The sequence below is a fragment of the Mercenaria mercenaria genome, chromosome 13 (assembly GCF_021730395.1).
Source record: "Mercenaria mercenaria strain notata chromosome 13, MADL_Memer_1, whole genome shotgun sequence".
In the NCBI taxonomy this organism is placed as follows: domain Eukaryota; kingdom Metazoa; phylum Mollusca; class Bivalvia; order Venerida; family Veneridae; genus Mercenaria; species Mercenaria mercenaria.
Genome location: NC_069373.1, coordinates 80,470,807 through 80,492,612, shown reverse-complemented (window position 1 = coordinate 80,492,612; position 21,806 = coordinate 80,470,807). Strand labels below are relative to the sequence as shown.

The 21,806-nt window shown below is 33.3% G+C and overlaps 1 protein-coding gene across 1 annotated transcript; it reads left to right on the top strand.

Moving 5' to 3' along the window:
• Positions 1 to 8: 8 nt before the first annotated feature.
• Positions 9 to 20,355, top strand: LOC123528582 (small lysine-rich protein 1-like). Its single transcript, XM_045308403.2, has 3 exons — positions 9 to 99; positions 9,514 to 9,689; positions 15,661 to 20,355. Exons 2-3 carry the CDS (start codon positions 9,633 to 9,635, stop codon positions 15,934 to 15,936), a joined length of 333 nt encoding a protein of 110 aa, XP_045164338.1. The 5' UTR covers positions 9 to 99; positions 9,514 to 9,632; the 3' UTR covers positions 15,937 to 20,355.
• Positions 20,356 to 21,806: the final 1,451 nt, after the last annotated feature.

Sequence of the window (21,806 nt, the reverse complement as noted above, 5' to 3'; positions counted from 1 at the left end):
AGATAGCGCACCAGTCCAAATAAGAGGAAGTAGTTGTTACTACTGACAACATATACACTTCCTGGAGCTAAAGTTCATTGATTTTGATGGATTAAAATGGTATATGATAATAAGAAAATGTCTATAGGACAAAATTAAATTGATTTAAGCATTATTTAATTAATATGATTTTCTTATTATGCGCAGTCATAACATTTTTTTTTTTTGTAAAACATTACTTTTCTAAATATTTCTCGATTTATCATATGTTTCCGCGAGGGTATTGTTTATATATTTTTGATCTGTTCTCTGTAAGGTGATGACTGTCATTATTTCATCACCTGCATTTTACCTCTTTGATGTAACAAACGTACTTCCTCAGTTAAGGGGCACAACTTTGAATAAACAGGATACAACTTTTAGCAGTTGATAAATTATAAATAATATCTGTATTTATCCCCACACAACCTATTTTCAAACACAACCTATTTTCGACCACCTAGGACTTTGTATGATAAAAATCTTTAGAAGCCAAATTTATCAGTTGTGATTGTTTCACTGTTTACAGCAGAGACAGAACATGTTAGGAACCTATTCACCTTCAGTTTTGGTACTTAGAAAATTTTATAAATTCCATTTATGTAGCAGTACTATGTTTTCATGAGGTTTTTCTTATTACTAAAAAACCAGCATCTTTCCTTGTCTACTACCTATTCTTGCTTAAGCCAGTATCAGTATTTATATATCTTTTGCACTAAATGTTTATTGCTTAACAGATGATTACTGCCAGAATTGTGAAGCATATTATTATTAAATTATTTTGACAATGCAGTCATGATGCCTGTCCTCGCAACATTTTTTTTTTTCATTTTCTAAGCAATTTGAAATATTTGGAGTGTCAAAAGCTTAGCAATTATATAATACATTGTCATATGTGACAGCTATCAATGTAGCAGATGTGACACCCTGGTTCTCTTGAGTAAGTGAGCACATGATACAGTTCTTTAGACAATGCACTAACTTTTGGCTGCCATTTAATTTACCCTACCCCCTGTAATTTAGGTGCCAATTTAGGCAAGTGTACCTACAGTATATTGATCTGCCATGTTGGTTTTAGTGTTTGTTGCCAGACTTGAATTTTGGGTGTATTATGTTTGCCATGTTGTAATGAAACTACAGTAAAAGTTTAGTGCTGTTTCATTTTGCTGGAAGGAAAATACCATCGTGTTCGAATATAGGCAGGGTTGGCAAGTATTTCCCGGGGGCGGGAATTACCACAGGTATTTCCCGGTAATTCCTGTCCCGGGAAATGATCTAAATTTCACAAAAGTTGGAAATAGTGGGAAATACTCAATATTTGAACATTTTTGGCATGAAAATTTACTTTTTAATATAAATTAATTCAATAAATTTGCAAACATTTTAGTCACATCGATAAATTAGAAGTAAACAAATGTATGCTAGTTCAATACATGCATGGTCTGACTGGCTAGGAGTGGAACACTCAATTTTGCTGTATGTGCTCTTAAACGGTCACTCTTGCCACTTACAACTGTCTTACAGTCTTTACAAGTCACAGTCTTTTTAGAACCATCTTCAAAAACATCGTAAAAATCCCAAACTGGATCCTTTGGCTTGAACCTCTTCATGTTTACCCTTTCACTTACAAAATCTAACTGGTTATGTGATATGAGTGAGATACCGTCAGACCACGATTAGTGACCATGATTAGAAATCAGCAGAGCTGAAGCTACATTGTATTACCAGTCAGACAAATACAGCTTCAGGCTAATAGATTACCTATACATTGTACAGGTAACTGATTATGACAACTGAGGGGCCAACATAGTGTGAAAAGAGTATTAGTCCCAGTTATTGTGAAAAGGTGTTAATAACGTATAATTAGGCATCACAATGTGATGCTCTGATTCTCAATAGTAATAGGCATTTTTGGTAAACAAAAAAGAAAAAAAAAACAATTGAAATAAAAATTTAGGACTTGATTTTAGTACATTTAGTGTTTAAAAAGAATATTTATATTATTTGTTTTTAATTGAGAGAAATATTTTATGTTAACTGAATTACATTTGTTTAAGTCTCTGCTCATACAATGAAATGTTGACTTTTCCCCACTATTTCCCACTTTTTTCCCAGGAAATACCTGTATTTCCCACTATTTTCCTGTATTTCCCGCTGTCCTGGTAAAAACTAGTATTTCCCGCTTTTATGCCAACCCTGAATATAGGTTGTAAATTTTCAGCATGACTTCCTACTGATGGCTTTCAAAATCATCCTGCCAGGGATTCGATCAGTTAGAAACTTGAAACTTAAATGGTATGCTTTTATAGCACTTATGCTGATAGAAAGTGTTAGACAATAAACCAAAGATTTGGACATGCATTTGTATAAAAATGCACAGAAAACTTGTTAAGCGGTTGAAAACTGGTTGTGCCGGGATAATTTATCAGGATACTATACAGCAGTCCTTGCCGGTACTGTGTTGTAGGCTGTGCCATAGTATTGTACTTTTCCAGTCTTTTGATTAGAGCACCACATGCTGACAAATTGTAACTCCATTTTCGCCGATGTTTGTTTTTACTAAGATAATGCCAATTCACGCTCTGACACGAGATCACGTGAGATTACAGCCAGTTGCCATTCTGTGTATTTTATAGTTCTTTGGTTCAACCTATATCTTGCCTAACACATTCAAATCCACCAAACAAATTTTTACCTGACCATACACCATGTACTGTTTAAACTCCATTATTTTAGCATGGTTGCACCAGGAACATTCTGGTTGTGTTGACATGCATCTGGTAAGGCCACACAGTCTTGCTCTGGAAGCAAGAAAACATTTATTCTGTGGAAACCTACAGTATATGACAGTGGCTAAGATTAAGGTTCACTGTTCATATTTTTTTACAAATTATACTAAACAGTGGTTCAAAGGTACTGCCAAAACTCAGCACAATTTAAAAGTCAGTACATTTAACATTAATGTAGATTATTGATAGAAATAAACTTTCTAAAATGTTTTTATGAAACAAATGTTAAATATACAAAAGAAAATGTTTAAGGTGAAATATGAAGAAAACTGTTTAAAAGGATTTTATTGACAGTTGTGTTTAATACTGTTTTGCTCCTAAAGGTTTATGGAAGGGAATCTCCGCCGGGACATGCATGCTGCTAAATGACATTGCTATGTTATTTACTTACATATGCGTTCTGCAACACTGCAACTGCATTTTAGGGAATTTCCGCCAGGACATGCATGCTGCTAAATGACAAATGCATGTTGCCTTGTGTTATTCATTTTAAACTAAATGCAACATCGATCCATGTGTCTTTGTGTTACCTTCCATCCGTTAGTGGCACATACCTTGCATCTTTCGTCACTGCATGTATGTAAAACGCATATTCTTGCGTGTAAATGGCAAATGCATCCATTGTGTGGCATATAAAAATGTTTATGTGAACAAGGTCTAAGTGTTTTGTGCGTTTTACTTTCTGAAATTGATTTAATCGTTCCTCCATTATATAAAACTAACACATGCATGTTAACATTTAGTTGTTGCCCGTTGTTTTTTGTTTTTGATATAATTTTTTTTATAGGTCCCGGCTGTAGACCTTTTCTGTGTAGGTCTCTACTTTAAATTCATGGATTCTTGGTATTGCAATGATTGAAATATGCAAGGCGAAAACAGTGCTAGGTAAGCACTAAGCAGCATGAAGTTAATCAAATGCGACTTTAACATTTGTAATATGAAATTCGTAGAAAGCTGGGAACCAGAATTTCCGGCAGTTTCCGTAAAATCAGTGAACCATGATTGGTGTTTTAGTCAAAAAGTACTCATAATTTCCAGCTGTCCAGCGACATAATTTCCACCGAAAACAACACAAGTATACACGGGTAAGTTTAGACTCTCTCACCGTTTAACCTACGGAAACTACCGAACACATGAATTTGCTGTCGAGATTGGTCTCCCGTGTATACTAATTTGCGCTTTTTGTTGGTTCCCTGTAATGTTGTAATGCACTACCGTGCCTAAATTTTTGTTATACTGCAAGTTTAAATATTTATTAAAGCCATGTGTTTTAGTATATTATTTTTGCTGGGAAACTGTAATATAAACAAGAACCAAGTGGTTGCAAGCATCACTAATGTTAAATTCAAAAAGCAGTAACAATCAAGTTATGAAAATTTCGGAATATTCACAAGTCACAACGTTGCTAATAGCTCATTACATTCAGTAGCAACAACGTCAAATACGCGTAAGAAAACATAGAATACAGTAATAGCATGAGTATACATTTCAATATTGCAGTAAGCAAACAAAAAGGTTGAACGCACTTGTCAATTACATGCAAGAATAACCGATATTCATGAAAGGACTGTTTTCTTCATTAAGAAGCATTAAAGATGAATTTTTGTAAGGCAAATGTAAGAAACTAAAATGCAGTTGCAATGTTGCAGAACGCATATGTAAGTAAATAACATAGCAATGTCATTTAGCAGCATGCATGTCCTGGCGGAGATTCCCTTCCATAAAGGTTTGCTCCAAATACTGCTGTACCAAAATTGACACCCTTGAATACTCTTTAAATGACCAGGTATACTTTAGCAGTAGAAGCAATGATTTGTATTAGAAATTTCAGCTGCAGTTTCATAGGAGATGACTACAAATGTTGTAGAAATACAACAACAAATTGTTGGTAAATTTATTGTTAACACATTGCTATCTTATTGCGGTACTGATGAGGACCAGGCTGTTTTAGATTAAGAAGGTAACTTCTACATCATGTTATGCTGATAACATTTAAACTAAAACCCCTGCTTCCAGACATACACTCTACCAGTAACTACTTCCAGAAACATAGTCCAGTTAGTTGGTTGTGTCGTACAGACATTGGGAAAATTTAGGATATAGAGTGAACTTTACCAGAAATTTACAGGGCACATGCTCAGCAAGTCACTACTATTATTACAGGGACTGCTAAAATGCATTTTATTCCCACATCCAATTTTGCATTGCATTTTTATGCAGGGATGAATATGCCCAATTATAATTTGTTGGGAATGAATGATTGCTAGTTTAGAGCACATTGTTTGAAAGGATAATAATAATATCATAATATTGTCTACAGCTTGTAACTTTTATTCTCATTTTAACACCAGTAAACCCACTAAAATTGTCCCATTTTATATTCAGTTACATAAGACACCATAAGCATTCAGAACAGTTCCTGATAATATCATATTGACTTAGTTGAAATCAACAGTGTTTTATGAGCTTTTTCGATTTTTTTTTAAGGTAATATTAACAGTTCAGTAAGTATTTGTTTTATTAACACTTTAATTAACTGAATAAACTCTACCATGTTTTTCCCCCTTGAAAGGAGTTTTTTTTCCAACTGTGTGGTCACACAATTAGATCAGTTATACTATGATTTTAAATGCTTCCAATTCAAACTAATCATGGGTCATAAAGAAATTTTTAGTCAGTGCAAAAAGACAAGACTTATTATCACTGGCTAATTTTATTCAGCATTTTTAAACATTAATTTTGTAAGATCATTGGATTTTCTGAGTGTGCATTTTGCCAAAATTAACATTCATCTGATGTGACATTAAAAAAAGGAATTTACCTTTAAAACAAGATTATTCACATTTTGAACATTTTGTCTAAATTATGAACTGAACACTTTGTATAGAATTATGTACAGAGATCTCAATTATGGTCCATAATATAGAAATAATGTTGGACGTTCATCTTGTTTCTCTTTAAAAACATTTAAGGTAGTGTTACGGCATTCAAACTTACCAGCTACCAAATATTTTATAAAGTTAGATTTTTTTTTATCATATGGAAGTGTCTCCAAAATTTCATTCCTTCAGAAACATTCATTAAATGTTTATGTTATACTTTCAAAGTTGAAGAAAAAACATCAGTAATTAAGCTACAGTAACACAGACTGCCCCTTTTACAAATTAAAATGGATTCTAGAACTTCTGAACTGGCTTAAGTTTACCAAAAAATGAAATGCCTCACTTTTATATGACACATATTAATATCAAATATAGTAGCTAAATCATGAATGTGATGGATTTATTACTTTACCAGTATATACAACATTGAGATAAGAGGTTATTGATTGTGGGAGATTTATTTGTCTTAAACATTTATTATCTTGACATGGTGCTAACTCTATTTGCACTTTATAACAATGATAAATGCACCTTGATTCGTCTTTAGAACATAACTGTTTTATTACTGAAATTCCTGAATGAAAAATTCATAAAAGAAATTGAACTATGGTAATAAATACCTGAAATTTTATTTAAAAAGTATAGCAAAGAAGGGTTGCTAATAGTATGGTTTGTTACTTTGTAAAAATGCCTATGTAAAACAAACAAATGTATGTGGGGGCATATAGTTGCCCCCTTGTCCACAATGTTGGGCGGTTTGGTCAATACTGATCTGATATTCTAAAGTTGTCCATCTGTGCATTTATCCATCCCAGAATCTTTGTCCAGATACTTTGTCCCACAGTTTAAACTTACAGAAATATAGCTATGATATGAACTTGCTCATATTGCTGTACTTATACAAGCCTTGACCAAATTTATTCCTGCAGTTTTAGAATTATTTCATTTTAAAATTTTACAGAATGCTGTATATTGTCCAATTTTGATATAGGCTCCCTTAAGGTCATCTTATAGCTTTTAACAGCTGTCAGTCACATTTAAGCAATATTTTATAACATTTTTCAGTTTTCCTTTATTATGTAAAAAAAAAGTGTTAGAGGTAAAACATTAGATTCCTGTTAGAAAGGAATGTTTTCTTGTTGTTTATGAAATTTGTAATTACCTCCCTTTAATTGAAAGTATTTAAAAAGTGGTTTATTTATTTTGATTTCAATGCAATGTCAAGTTATACATTTGTATTTGATAGATTTTGTGATACTAAGAACAAAAAGTTTTAAAGCAGTGCATATCTTTTGAATTCGTTAATTTCCAGTCTGTCTTAATTGCATCAAGATAGGCAAAGGGAGGTAATTAAATAACTTTCCAAACTTGCATTTCTAATGAATTTTGACTTTGTTATAAATGTGACAGAAGTAATACATTCATTCTTGTTTTCATATAATTCCTTAAGCAAAGTGTGGTTTATTGAATTTATACTTATGCTAAAAATGACCTTTGGGCAACCAGGATAGGAAAATAAACTTTTAAAAACACCTCCAGTGAAAATCTAACATATATAGAGCACTAAGTTATCACAAGTAAGCGTAAATGATCAGCAGTTGTTGCAAAAGTTTAAAACAAATCCATTATTTGACCAAAATCTGATTAACCACCTTCTAAGACTCTGGCCCAAACTTTCACAAAAGTATTACTATTAAGTGAACTTGTGGTTAATATCTAACATATATGTACCATGTGCCTGGTTTATGAGTTATGGCCCTTTGAAATTTTATAAATGGCATAATATTGAAATACTTTTCTGGGTAACTTCTTAAACAAGTGTTGGCACCCACAAGTGATGCTGATCTTGTTTTTGTTCCTTTTTCTCAATATTATTTCAACAATTATATTGCAATTAATGTTGACAGTCCTAATGATTATAAAAAATATCTATACAAGCTAAATCCTGAAATTCATGATTTTGGTGCTAAATGTTTATTTCTATCCTTTCCCTAGAAAAACCTGATATATTTCTTGATGATATCAGTGTTCAATTTTTGATGGTTTAATCTTAATTTGTTTTCATATTTGCCCACCTAAAGGCAAGTAAAATGTTTAATATAAATGTAAATTTGAACAGGGCCATTCAATATATATACATTTGGAGTTATGCAAATATTCAAAACTAATATGACTTTACACCTGTGTGAAATTGAACAACATGCCACTGTATGGTCTTAATGTATTGTCCAATTTTTTACAATGACCCTTTCATTTTTAGGTGAATACTTTTTCTGTACCAGAGTTTTCAAGCGAAATAATATGAAACTTTACACCATGTATAACATTTTATTGAAATATCACAGCTTATTAAATTACAACTACATTTGCTTTTCAAAAAATACTTAACTGGTTCTCTTCGTTTTTTGTTTCAGTAATGAATTTTATTTATTTGTAGTTACAATTATTGTGCATTTGTTAGTATATAATGGATTTTTTTTTGGCTGTTAAGACATAAATTAATCTATATATTTAATAAAGTTAGTATTAAAAGAAATTTTTCATGTTTTGTACTTAACATAAAAGCATTTTCATATTACTTCTGTAATTAATAATGTACTTCCTTTCTGAAAGACCTCAAAGAAATTAAAGCAGCACAGATGAATTATATCCACTCCATTTGAATCGTTTAAGGGCTTTAATGGTATTAAAATGTTAATTTAAAATGTGACATTTAATAAAAAAAAAGTTGGTGACACAAAAGGCATGTAATCTCATCTAAAAGGAGAGTTCAATGTTCCATTGAATTATTGATAGTCTATACAACTTTTAAAACTAGATTAGGCAACTTTTGGCCCTGGTTTTAATTGATCGGATTTGATAACATCTTAATGTTGAGTTTATGAAATTAATGCTTGAAATGTGAAGTTTACCATAAAATCTTAGAGAATAAAATATTTTAGAGTAAAGTTTATATATATTGAATAAACCTTGCATGATTTTAAAGGTTTGATTTTTAGTTTGTTTTGTCATAGTTGTTTTGGATGTTTGAGGTAAACAAAAACTATTACAATAATAATTTAAAGCCATGATGTCTTTTAAGGAGAAAAAAAAACTAGCTCAAAAGGCTTATAACCTCCTTTAAATGAAGAGTTCAGTGTTAATTTCATTGAATGATTTTATACAATATTTTAAAAGTAGATTTAGCAAAGTTTAATTGTTTGGTTCTGATAATATGATAATGTTGAGTTTATGAATGAATAAGAAACGTGAAGTGTACGATTAATTCTTTAAGTTAAAGTTATTCATATTGGATAAACAGTGTATAATTTTAAAATTTTCAATTTTATTTCAAATTTTAGTTGAAATTTTAGTGTTGTCGTACAGTTGAAGTGAATGTATCATATTGTTGAAGCAGACTATGTCCCTTTAAAATACATGTATATATACACCACAGTATCAGATTTTCTGTAGGAAAAAAAAAACCTACCATTATGCTGTAGGGTTATTCATATATGATAGGAGGGTTTTGTCCTATCTGTTAATTTTTGTCCAGTTTGAAATTTTAGTGGGAGGGGTTAATTTTACCACATGGGGTTTTGCCCTGCATAACAGTGGGAGTGGTTTGTTCACTTCATCAAAAATTGTAAGGAGGGGTTTTGTCTATCTCCCAACTAGCAACAAAGCGGGAAAGTTTTCAGTTACTTCAAGAGAACAAGTACTGCAAAATGAGAATCAAAGAGAACAGCCAGGAGAGTTTACATTACTGGTGATTTCAACTTCTGAAATAGAATGTTTCTGTAATTTTGACGAGTCTCAAAATTTGATTTTTATTTTATTTTCAGGTTGTTCATGTGTAATCAATTTGACTGCGTTTGGTTAGTGAAGAACATTAACTGTGGGAGCACCTACGAAGGACTTTGTTTCCTTTGTAGGCTGCAGGCAGGGCGTGTAATCAGGGTCTATGGCCTTGTCAATAGATGAGTTCAACACTCGCCCAACAAGTCACGAATCTAGGATGGTAAGATCTTGATATGTCTATTTAATTATGAAACATAAAGTCTTTCTTGCCAGGTAAATGCTTGAAAAAAATTGATTGGTCCGATAATTTTTTCCTGGACTATATGAAGTATGGAGAGCTGTCCTACTTGACATGGCATCGCCCGCATCTGTGTCTTTCCATGTCTGCACCTTGGTTAAAGTCTTGATGCACTTTCTCTTTATCTCTGTAATTACTTGATGGATTTGTTTCAAACTTTAAATAGTTATTCCTCATTGTCACTCACATCATATGGAACAAGGGCCATAACTGTTGCACCAACATTTCATTAATTATCCAACCTTTTTACTTTGTATTTCAGGTTAAAGTTTTAATGCATTTTCACACTATCTCAGCTATTGCTAAATGGATTTGATTCAAACTTTAAATAGATGTTCCACATCATATGACACAAGGTCAATCCATAACTCTGGCAACAATTTTTCATGACTTTGCACCCCCCCCCCCCCCTTTTACTTAGCATTTAAGGTTAATTTTGATGCATTTTCGCTATATCTCCCTTATTACAGAGAGGATTTGATTCAAACTTAAAATAGTTGTTCAACATCATCACTCACATCATATGACACAATGGCCATAACTCTTGCACCAGTCTTTTAAGAATTATTCCCCCTATTTACTTAAAATTTCAGGTTAATTTCACTCTATCACAGTTATTACCAAACTGATTTGATTTAAACTTAAAGTAGTTTTTCCATATCATCACCCACATTATTTGACACAAGGGCCACCACTCTTGCACCAATATTTCTTAATTTATGTCCCTTTTTTGCTTAAAATTTCAGTTTAATTTTGATGCCTTTTCACCATGTTCTTTTCATACTTATTTAATGTTTTGATACACTTTATCCTTATGTCTCATATTACTTTTTAGCTTTTTAGTGAGTTTTTCTGATCGCTCGATGTCCAGCATCCATCGTCTGTCTGTTGTCGTCAACATTTAGCTTGTGTATGCCATAGAGGCTGTATTTTTTCAACTGATCTTCATGAAGTTTGGTCAGAATGATTACCTTGATGAAATCTAGGCCGAGTTTGAAAATGGGTCATCTGGGGTCAAAAACTAGGTCACTAGGTCAAATCAAAGAAAAACCTTTTGTATGCGATAGAGGCTGTATTTTTCAGTTGATCTTCATGAATTTTTGTCAGAATGATTACTTTGATAAAATCTAGGCCAAGTTCGAAAATGGGTTATCTAGGGTCAAAAACTAGGTCACTAGGTCAAATCAAAGAAAAACCATGTGTATGCGATAGAGGCTGTATTTTTCAACTGATCTTCATGCAATTTGGTCAGAATGATAACCTTGATAAAATCTAGGCCAAGTTCGAAAATATCTCATCTGGGGTCAAAAACTAGGTCACTAGGTCAAATCAAAGAAAACCCTTGTGTATGCGACAGAAGCTGTATTTTTCAATTGAGGTTCATGAATTTTGATCAGAATAATTACCTTGATGAAATCTAGGCCAAGTTCGAAAATGGGTCATCTGGGGTCAAAAACAAGGTCACTAGGTCAAATCAAAGAAAAACCTTGTGTATGCGATAGAGGCTGTATTTTTCAATTGATCTTCATGAAATTTGGTCAGAATGATTACCTTGATGAAATCTAGGCCGAGTTTGAAAATGGGTCATCTGGGGTCAAAAACTAGGTCACTAGGTCAAATCAAAGAAAAACCTTGTGTATGCGATAGAGGCTGTATTTTTCAGTTGATCTTCATGAATTTTTGTCAGAATGATTGCTTTGATGAAATCTAGGCCAAGTTCGAAAATGGGTTATCTAGGGTCAAAAACTAGGTCACTAGGTCAAATCAAAGAAAAACCTTGTGTATGCGATAGAGGCTGTATTTTTCAATTGATCTTCATGAAATTTGGTCAGAATGATTACCTTGATGAAATCTAGGCCAAGTTCGAAAATGGGTTATCTGGGGTCAAAAACTAGGTCACTAGGTCAAATCAAAGAAAACCCTTGTGTATGCGACAGAAGCTGTATTTTTCAATTGAGGTTCATGAATTTTGATCAGAATGATTACCTTGATGAAATCTAGGCCAAGTTCGAAAATGGGTCATCTGGGGTCAAAAACAAGGTCACTAGGTCAAATCAAAGAAAAACCTTGTGTATGCGATAGAGGCTGTATTTTTCAATTGATCTTCATGAAATTTCGTCAGAATGATTACCTTAATGAAATCTAGGCTGAGAACGAAAATGGGTCATCTGGGGTCAAAAACTAGGTCATTAGGTCAAATCAAAGAAAAACCTTATGTATGCAATAGATGCTGTATTTTTCAGTTGTTCTTCATGAAATTTGGTCAGAATGATTGCCTTGATGAAATCTAGGCCAGTTACGAATATGGGTCATCTGGGGTCAAAAACTAGGACACAACGTCAAATCAAAGAAAAACCTTGTGTACGCAATAGGGGCTGCATTTTACACTGGATATACATACAATTTAGTTAGAATGATTGCCTTAATGAAATCTAGGTCAAGTTAGAATATGGGTCATCTGTGGTTAAAAACTAGGTCACTAGGTCAAATAAAAAAAACCCTTGTGTATGCGATAGAGACTGTATTTTTCAATTGATCTTCATGAAATTTGGTCAGAATGATAGCCTTGATGAAATTAAGGTCAATTTTGAATACGGGTCATCTGGGATAAAAAACTAGGTCGTTAGGACAAATCAAAGAAAAAGTTTTTGTATGCGATAGAGGCTGTATTTTTCAATTGAAGTTCATGAAATTTAGTCAGAATGATTGCCTTGATCAAATCTAGGCCAAGTTTGAATGTAGGTTACCTTGGCTTAAAAACTAGGTCATTATGTTAAATTGAAGAAAATACTTGTTTACACTTCAAGAGACTACATTTTTGGTCCAATCTTAATGAAAATTGGTCAGAATATTTGTTTCCATGAAATCACTATGTCAAACATGTTAACACTGTTATGGTGTGTTTAGATGAGCGACCTAGGGCCATCTTGGCCCTCTTGTTTGACTAGGACTCAAGCTATTTTCTAATATCTTCATCCACCATTGGAGTCATTTAACACTGCAGTGACAGCTCCAGTTTCCTCAGATGTGCCCAGTTTCACTATTCAGCATCAAATTAGTCAAGCGTGCAGTCTCCTATGACAGCTCTTGTTGTAACATGTTATTGAGTAGAAATTATAGGAAAAGCTGATACTGAATTATCATTGAATAGCTAGGGCAGACAGAAACTGTGTTGTTTTGGAAATACCAGATTTAACAGTACTATACAACAACTTCCAGACAAGTTGCAGTCGAGAAAATGATATTTTGTATAAGTGAAAACTGATTTTTGTAACAGCTTTACAAGTCTGTTTGTTGTAAACATTACTGATACAAATTATATCCAATCTACACATGCAACATCAAGTCAATTGCATGATGATGCAATCTCAATGTCTGTGTCAAAATCAGTTATAGTTATATACCTTTCCAGATTTCTTTCACATTTAAATATCACAGAGGGTAAGTCTTCACATTTGTGTGGGTATTTAAATACATCTAGCTACTTTCTTTATTGAAGTATAGTTTGGAAATAATTTCCAACTGTTTATAATTCATATTGCATTCAAGTGAAGTTCCTTACCAGCAAAAAATAAAATGATTCATGTATTTTTACCACTTCGGAACAGCAGAATTATCAAATTTATTTTACTGCTTTATTCTAGTATTTCACTGAAAAGCACAATATGATAGTAACAATAATAATAATAAAAATGGTTTTATTTTGAGCATTGATGATCAGTAATTATTCCCCCTTACAAGAATTGGGGATATTTCACTTTTCACTTGTCGCCTCATTTTTTTAAAGCTATCCTTGGACAAAATGAATTTTAGCAGAAAACGTAGATATTTTGAATGAAATTTGGGTGAATTAAAAAGTCTTACGAGTGCCAGTTGCTCTTAAGTAAAGCAGCAGTTTGACTCATATAATTTTTAGCTCACCTGTCACATAGTGACAAGGTGAGCTTCTGTGATCACGCAGCGTCCGTCGTCCGTGCGTCCGTACGTCAACTTTTGCTTGTGACCACTCTAGAGGTCACATTTTTTGTGGGATCTTTATGAAAGTTGGTCAGAATGTTCATCTTGAAGATATCTAGGTCAAGTTCGAAACTGGGGCACGTGCCATCAAAAACTAGGTCAGTAGGTCTAAAAATAGAAAAACCTTGTGACCTCTCTAGAGGCCATATATTTCAAAATCTCTTCATGAAAATTGGTCAGAATGTTCACCTTGATGATTTCTAGGTCAAGTTCGAAACTGGGTCACGTGCGGTCAAAAACTAGGTCAGTAGGTCTAAAAATAGAAAAACCTTGTGACCTCTCTAGAGGCCATATATTTCATGAGATCTTCATGAAAATTGGTCAGAATGTTCACCTTGATGATATCTAGGTCAGGTTCGAAAGTGGGTCACTTGCCTTCAAAAAGTAGGTCATTAGGTCAAATAATGAAAACACCTTGTGACCTCTCTAGAGGCCGTATTTTTCATAGGATCTGTATGAAAGTTGGTCTGAATGTTTATCTTGATGATATATAGGTCAAGTTTGAAACTGGGTCAACTGCGATCAAAAAGTAGGTCAGTAGGTCTTGAAATAGAAAAACCTTGTGACCTCTCTAGAGGCCATATTTTTCATGGGATCTGTATGAAAGTTGGTCTGAATGTTCATCTTGATGATATCTAGGTCAAGTTCGAAACTGGGTCATGTGCAATCAAAAACTAGGTCAGTAGGTCTAAAAATAGAAAAACCTTGTGACCTCTCTAGAGGCCATACTTGTGAATGGATCTCCATAAAAATTTGTCAGAATGTTCATCTTGATGATATCTAGGTCAAGTTCGAAAGTGGATCACGTGCCTTCAAAAAGTAGGTCAGTAGGTCAAATAATGAAAAAACGTTTTGACCTCTCTAGAGGCCATATTTTTCATGGGATCTGTATGAAAGTTGGCCTAAATGTTCATCTTGATGACATCTAGGTCAAGTTTGAAACTGGGTCAACTGCGATCAAAAACTAGGCCAGTAGGTCTTGAAATAGAAAAACCTTGTGACCTCTCTAGAGGCCATACCCTTGAATGGATCTTCATGAAAATTGGTCAGATTGTTCGCCTTGATGATATCTAGGTCAAGTTTGAAACTGGGTCATGTGCCTTAAAAAACTAGGTCAGTAGGTCAAATAATAAAAAAACCTTGCGACCTCTCTAGAGGTCATACTTTTCATGGGATCTGTATGAAAGTTGGTCTAAATGTTCATCTTGATGACATCTAGGTCAAGTTTGAAACTGGGTCAACTGCGGTCAAAAACTAGGTCAGTAGGTCTAAAATTATTAAAATCTTTTGACCTCTCTAGAGGCCATATTTTTCAATGGATCTTCATGAAAATTGATCTGAATGTTCACCTTGATGATATCTAGGTCAGTTTCGAAACTGGGTCACATGCGGTCAAAAACTAGGCCAGTAGGTATAAAAATAGAAAAACCTTGTGACCTCTCTAGAGGCCATATTTTTCATGAGATCTACATGAAAATTAGTGAGAATGTTCACCTTGATGATATCTAGATAAAGTTCAAAACAGGGTCACGTACCTTCGAAAACTAGGTCAGTAGGTCAAATAATAGAAAAAACCTTGTGACCTCTCTAGAGACCATATTTTTCAATGGATCTTCATGAAAATTGATCAGAATTTTTATCTTGATAATATCTAAATCAAGTTCAAAACTGGGTCACATGAGCTCAAAAACTAGGTCACTATGTCAAATAATAGAAAAAACAACGTCATACTCAAAACTGGGTCATGTGGGAAGAGGTGAGCCATTCAGGACCATCATGGTCCTCTTGTTTATGTGAATAATTTCTTTTTGTTAACTGGGAACTTCTTAATGTTAATAAGCTGTGTGACTAAGTTTTATTTATTACATTGTTACAGCCAAAGAAAAGTGGAAAAAAGGGTAAAAAGTCAGGAAAGAAGTCCGGCAAGAAGGGAGGAAAGAAGGGAAAGAAGTCAGCAAAGGGATCAGCAAAGGCGGTAAAAGGAGAGAAGACTGAAGTAGACATTCTAAGTCAAGCTGCCATGGAAAATTTGTATTATATTGCACATGACGCTCCACAGGCTCTCGATATGAGAGGGTTCGGCTGGGAAGGAGACGGAGGTGGTGGTAAAAAAGGGAAAAAAGGAAAAAAAGGGAAAAAGAAAAAGAAATGATGATACTTCAAGTGTTTAGGAATGACAAAATTGAAGTCTAAATGTTTCTAGTGCCTTCATTTTTAGCCAAAAGCGCCTCATGGTTTGGGACGTGTGTTGTGTGATAGGTGTGAAAGTTTCATAATGTTCGGGAAAATTCTGATAACGAGAAAATTATGCTGCCAGTCTACATCATTGTATCGTGATATAGGATCCTGTTTGTATGATTTAAAGTACATAAAATGATGCACAGCCTTCATTAAGCTTGTCAGAAAACTTGATTGATTAATTAATAGCCTATATTGCTTATCGCAAAGATTAACATGTCCTTGAACTGAGAAAATTAAGGGCTAAGTAAAGAAAATTCATGGTACTGTTTAAGTTTAGTTAAATTCTGAAAAAGTTCAAAGACTTACGAAATGTTCATGCCTTTCTTTTAACTTCTGTTAAATTAATGACCCATTTTTAATTATACAAGAGTCATTCTCCAGATTTTTTTTAGACTAGTAAGGAAAAACATGTTACATGTTTTGTGGTAATCTTTTCCTCTCTGCTTAAGTGAAAATCCAATCAAAATAATAGAATTTGTTATACAAGAACTAAAACTATATTATTGTAGTAATAAACCCATTAAAAATGTACCCATTGCAAAGTCTAAAATGAAGTAATAAATGAACATATTACAGTAAGAGTTTTATTGTTTTTGTTTGGGTAATTAAAAAATGAAGTGCCTACAGCAGTAATAAATATATGAAATGGTACTAAATTGAATTTTGTTTACCATATCAAATTAAGTCCCTTTTTGAACAATGACAATGTTTCTGTACATAAAGGAAAACATGTATATAACAGAACATAAACAGCTTAATTATGTCAACCTTCAACCAGGTATGACTCTTTATACGGGGTAACTGAAATGTGAATCAGCTAATCAAGGCATACCTGTTTATGCCAAAAATGAGTTTTAACCATCATTTTCATTTCATGTGCTTTACAAGTGTAGAGACTGCTCGGAAAAGAAAAGAACTAGAGTCTAGATATATTATATTTTCAGGAATTTGAAATCTACTTTGCTAATAACAGTTTTTCACATCATTCACACCCAGTTTACTGTGATATATTTGCCAAAATATATTATATAGCATTAAAATTATTGTATACATTGTAATATTTTTCGTACCAAAGATATACACAGTTATGCTGTCATGAATTCTATGCAAGAACAGGGTGTTACTTTGTATTTTGATTACTGCTTGTCCCAGTAAAATGTTAATTCATTGGGTTATTGTAAATCTGTATACCATTTCTTAAAAACATGGATCCTTCTTGATATAGAACTGAAATCCGTTTGATTGTAAAGAGTTTAATTTTTCTCACACTTCTGACAACATTCAGAGTGATGAAAATGTAATTTTCATGATTTCCTAAAAAGTGCTTTACGTATGATGTATTTTTTGTACATTTGTATTTGAACTTACTTTGTTAATTGTTCAATGCCACTAATTTGCCATTTTTTTGTGATCATTTTTCTGTAACTATGTCATAACAAGATTTTTGTTGTTGTCTAATGTAACATTAAGCAAGTCGTTGGCGACACATTTATACTAAACAATTATCATTTCAACACCATCTTTTAATGAAGAAAATGTGTGTATGTGACACCCACTACAGCAAAAAAAGTTTGTGTCTCGTGTAGTCTCATGTCCATATAAGCCCCTGCTGTGTTAAAAACCAACGTTAGGGCTTTGTGACCAGTACGGATCCAGATCAGCCTGCACATCTGCATACACTGATCTGGATCCATACTGCTCCCAAATCAGTTGCTAAAATTGATTTAAATAACAGTATGGATATGAGGATAACCGGACAGTTTAGATGTACACTGATCTGGATCCTTGCTGGTTGATTCTGTGCCCTATCATTGGTTTTCACACAGCAGCACTCATATTGTTTGTTGCTGATATTTGTCAAACTTAACACTGACAAAATACTTGTCATGATACACAATTGACTTGATGTTGTAAATTTAATGCTTAGTATCAGTTCTTATCCAATCTTTAAATGGAAACATTCATCTTTTTTGGCCGCAGTGACTTAATGCAGTATATGATTTTTATGGACTTTTTGTTTTAATTTTACATGTACTGTTTTGTTGCACAAACAAATGATGAAACATACTGCCTACTCTTATTTGAATTGTTTCTACAAAAAACCTGAAAACCTGAATGTAATATGAAACAGCTGCTCGACTGTTTGAGACCCTTCTTCATAATGCTAGCTTATATCAAAGAGCATTCACCAAAATTTTCTGAGTTGAAAAAGGGGCATTATTTTGTAAAATGTGGGTCAGAGTAATGGAACCTGCCTTAAAAACAGTCATTGCATGATACAGAAGACATGTGAAGAGTTTGAAAGCATTCTTTAGTCCCTTAATTCAAAGATACATGTACCTGCCAAAATGAAATATCTAACTTTTAAAAGGGGCATAATTTTAGCAAAATGTAAGTTAGAATTATGTAACTTGTCCTTTAAGATCAATTGATGCTGGAGGCATGTTTTGTGTTTAAAAAAATTGTATTGGTGGACTAAAACCGTAGTAGTTAAAAATATTGTGATTATACAAAACATTACTGGTATCAGCATTAGTTTTATTCTAAAAGGTAAATATCAATTTTTCCAGTAATTATATAAAATGACATTGCCTTAAAGTGAGTTTGCTGTAATGAATGTGCAGGATTTTTAAATGTATTAGTGCCAAATATTTATTTTCAGATTTGAAGTTGTACAATATTACTGGTTTATACATGCAGTATTTTAGTGACCACACGTTTATTTTGCACAGTAGAACTATCTATAACATATATACTTAAACATATTTTTGTACAATACACATAGTAACTTGTTCCGATTATGTATACTGCTTAAACAGGTAATATACATGTATTATAACCATTGTAAACTTTAAGGAAACTTTCTGTCTCATGCATTAGGCACACTGTGATCTCATAATCTTTCCAGTTTTTCAAATCACTTTTTTGATCAGCATTCTGGTGATGTTTTTGACCTATGAGTTCTTAATAATTTCTTTACAAAACAACAGAAGAAAACTTATTTTTTTGACTAAAAGTAACAACGGCGCCACTAAGTTTCTTTTAAATGTAGAAAAACTTAATTTTGCTCCTTTTTGTAGTTATTCATTTTAGTTGTCTAGATTTTTTTATTTAATGTAAGGTATACATTTTTCAACATCTGTATGCCATCTTCTGAGGCCATATTCTTATAAGCTTACTTTTATTTCACCAAATACTTAGATTGTAGTTTACTGAGACCTAATACTTATTCATTGTTTCTGAAAATTGTTGTTCCATTAAGGTACACTATCTATAAGTGATGCAGTGGGCATCAATAATTTAAAGGCTTTCAAAGCCTTTTTCTGTAATATGCTGCACAATATTAAATATGCACATTACACCACAAAGCTTTACTGTGATAAGGTAGAAGACCTGAAATGGCATTCGACAATTTCTGTGCCATTTTGTATTTCCATATTCTATTTTAAGGCATTCTGTGGCCATTTTGTTGTCTCATACTGGAACCTGGCTTTCAGTACCGTTTAAAACAGCCAAAGTAACGTAAATTACAGATTGTCCTAACAAGTCAACTATTCATTAATAATATGTTATTTAATATTTCAGCAGTGGATAAGAAAATTAAATATATTTAATTTCTAAAAAAACCTCTGTGAATGCATTCAATACATTGAAAGAAATATTTTTCTGATTGTGCAAGTATGAATATATCTTTAAATACTCACAGAAAAAAATTGTGGTTCTTGACCTTTCCCAGAATTACTTGCTTAACCTTAGAAAAGACTCTTATAATCATGAATATGCCAACAGTTCTATAAAGTAAAAATTGATAGTTGGCACAGTAAGAGATTTTCTTGCTTTTATTTATGGGAACATGGAAAAAATAATAAAATTTTGGTAATTCATAGGAACTATTTTTCTTATACTTCATATGATTTCAGTGATGTCATCCATATTTTATCCAACCAGTGACAAGTATATTTTGATATCTTTCACTGTGAAATGAACACAAATGTTTTGCAGTTAGTTTTAATTGATTCACTGAAAAAAGATGTAAAAAAGGCTGAATTATTGTCATATAATGTTCTCATTGTCAGATTGTCTGGTTATCTTACATGACTAATTCATTGTTATATTACTACAACATACAGCATTATGTTAAACTTAACAAATTAACTATTTTTGAAGTTTATGCTACTACTAAATGACTTTTTTTAGGTGAAATATTATTTTTCTTTACATGTCATTCTGTGTTAAAACATGGGTTTTTGTTTAATGTTTATAACTGTTAATGTATTTTTCTTGTTATTTAGGTTTTTTAGGGAAATATAATTAGGGTTTTTTAAAAGAGGTTTTTGTTATCGTTTTCATTTCAACCTTTCCTAGTGCCGTAGAAAGTCCATAGATAAGTTAGTTTGACTTTCCCAAATCGGTGTGATCAAGCTTGCTTGAAGTAGAGTGGTGGTTCTACACAGATACAAGTACTTGTCCCATGCAGCACTTGACTGGGTTGCTCGGAACTTCATCCGATGCATTATAAAGCTGTCTGGTAGATAAGTGTTTTTAGCTCACCTGAGCCAAAGGCTCAAGGTTAGCTTTTGCAACCGCTCGATGTCCGTTGTTAGCCGTGCGTCGTCCGTACGTAAACAATTTCTAAAAAATATCTTCTTGACTGGGCAGATTTTCTCCAAACTTCACAGGAATGAGCCTTGGGTGGCCCCCTTTCAAAATTGTTCAAAGAATTTAATTCCATTCAGACCTCTGGTTGCCCACCGAAAGGAAAAACGTAAAAAATCTTGTCAATAACCGCAAGGCATAGAGCCTCGATATTTAGCGTGACATCATCTAATGATCCTCTATAAAGATTGTTCAAATTATGCCCCTGGAGTGAAAAGAGGCCCTGCCCTGGGGGTCCCAAGTTTTACATAGACTTACATAGGAAATACTTTGAAAATCTTCTCGTCTGAAACCAAAGGACCTAGGCCTTCGATATTTGGTATGTAGCATTGTCTTGTGGTCCTCTATCAAGATTGTTCAAACTATTACCCTGGGGTCAATAGAGGCCCGTCCTGGGGGTCCCAAGTTTTACATAGACTAATATAGGAAAAAATTTTAAAAATCTTCTTGTCTGAAACTGTAAGGCCTAGGCTTTTGATGTTGGTATGCTGCATTGCCTAGTGGTCCTCTACCAAGATTATTCAAATTATGTCCCTGAGGTGAAAAGAGGCCCCACCCAGGGGGTCCCAAGTTTGACATAGACTTATATAGGAAAAAACTTTAAAAGTCTTCTTTCCTGAAACTGCAAGGCCTAGGCTTTTGATATTTCGTATGTTGCATTGGCTAATGGTCCTCTACCAAAATTATTCAAATTATGTCCCTGGGGTGAAGAGGCCCAGTGCACTGGGGGTCACCTGTTATAGGAGTTATATAGGAAAAAATACTTCTTGACCCTCTTGTCATTATATACGCATCATAGATAATGATGAAAATTCACAAGAATGTCAGGGCACATGCTCTTCTCTGCTTTTATGGTATGTAAATGTATTGTCTACTATTGCTGAAACCCTTGTGACCCTCAGATATTTCATTTATCTGTCTTTGAAATATATTTTGACTTACTTGATCCCGAAAAGGAGTTCAAGGTATCTGTTACTCCCATAACTTGTGAAAATTGTTGTCTAGCAGGACGAGTTTTCATGCAGGCCTAGGCTCAAATCGTCACCTTAGCGCAGAAACGGTCTAACTCCAAATTTTACAAAAATTACTTTTTAGCTCACCTGAGCAATGCTCAGGTGAGTTTTT

What these genes read in the sequence shown, in the direction of transcription:
- LOC123528582 (XM_045308403.2), top strand. Translation starts at nt 9,633, where the DNA reads ATGGCCTTGTCAATAGATGAGTTCAACACTCGCCCAACAAGTCACGAA. An exon ending in CAAGTCACGAATCTAGGATG is followed by an intron (nt 9,690 to 15,660) that starts GTAAGATCTTGA and finishes ACATTGTTACAG; the next exon opens with CCAAAGAAAAGTGGAAAAAA.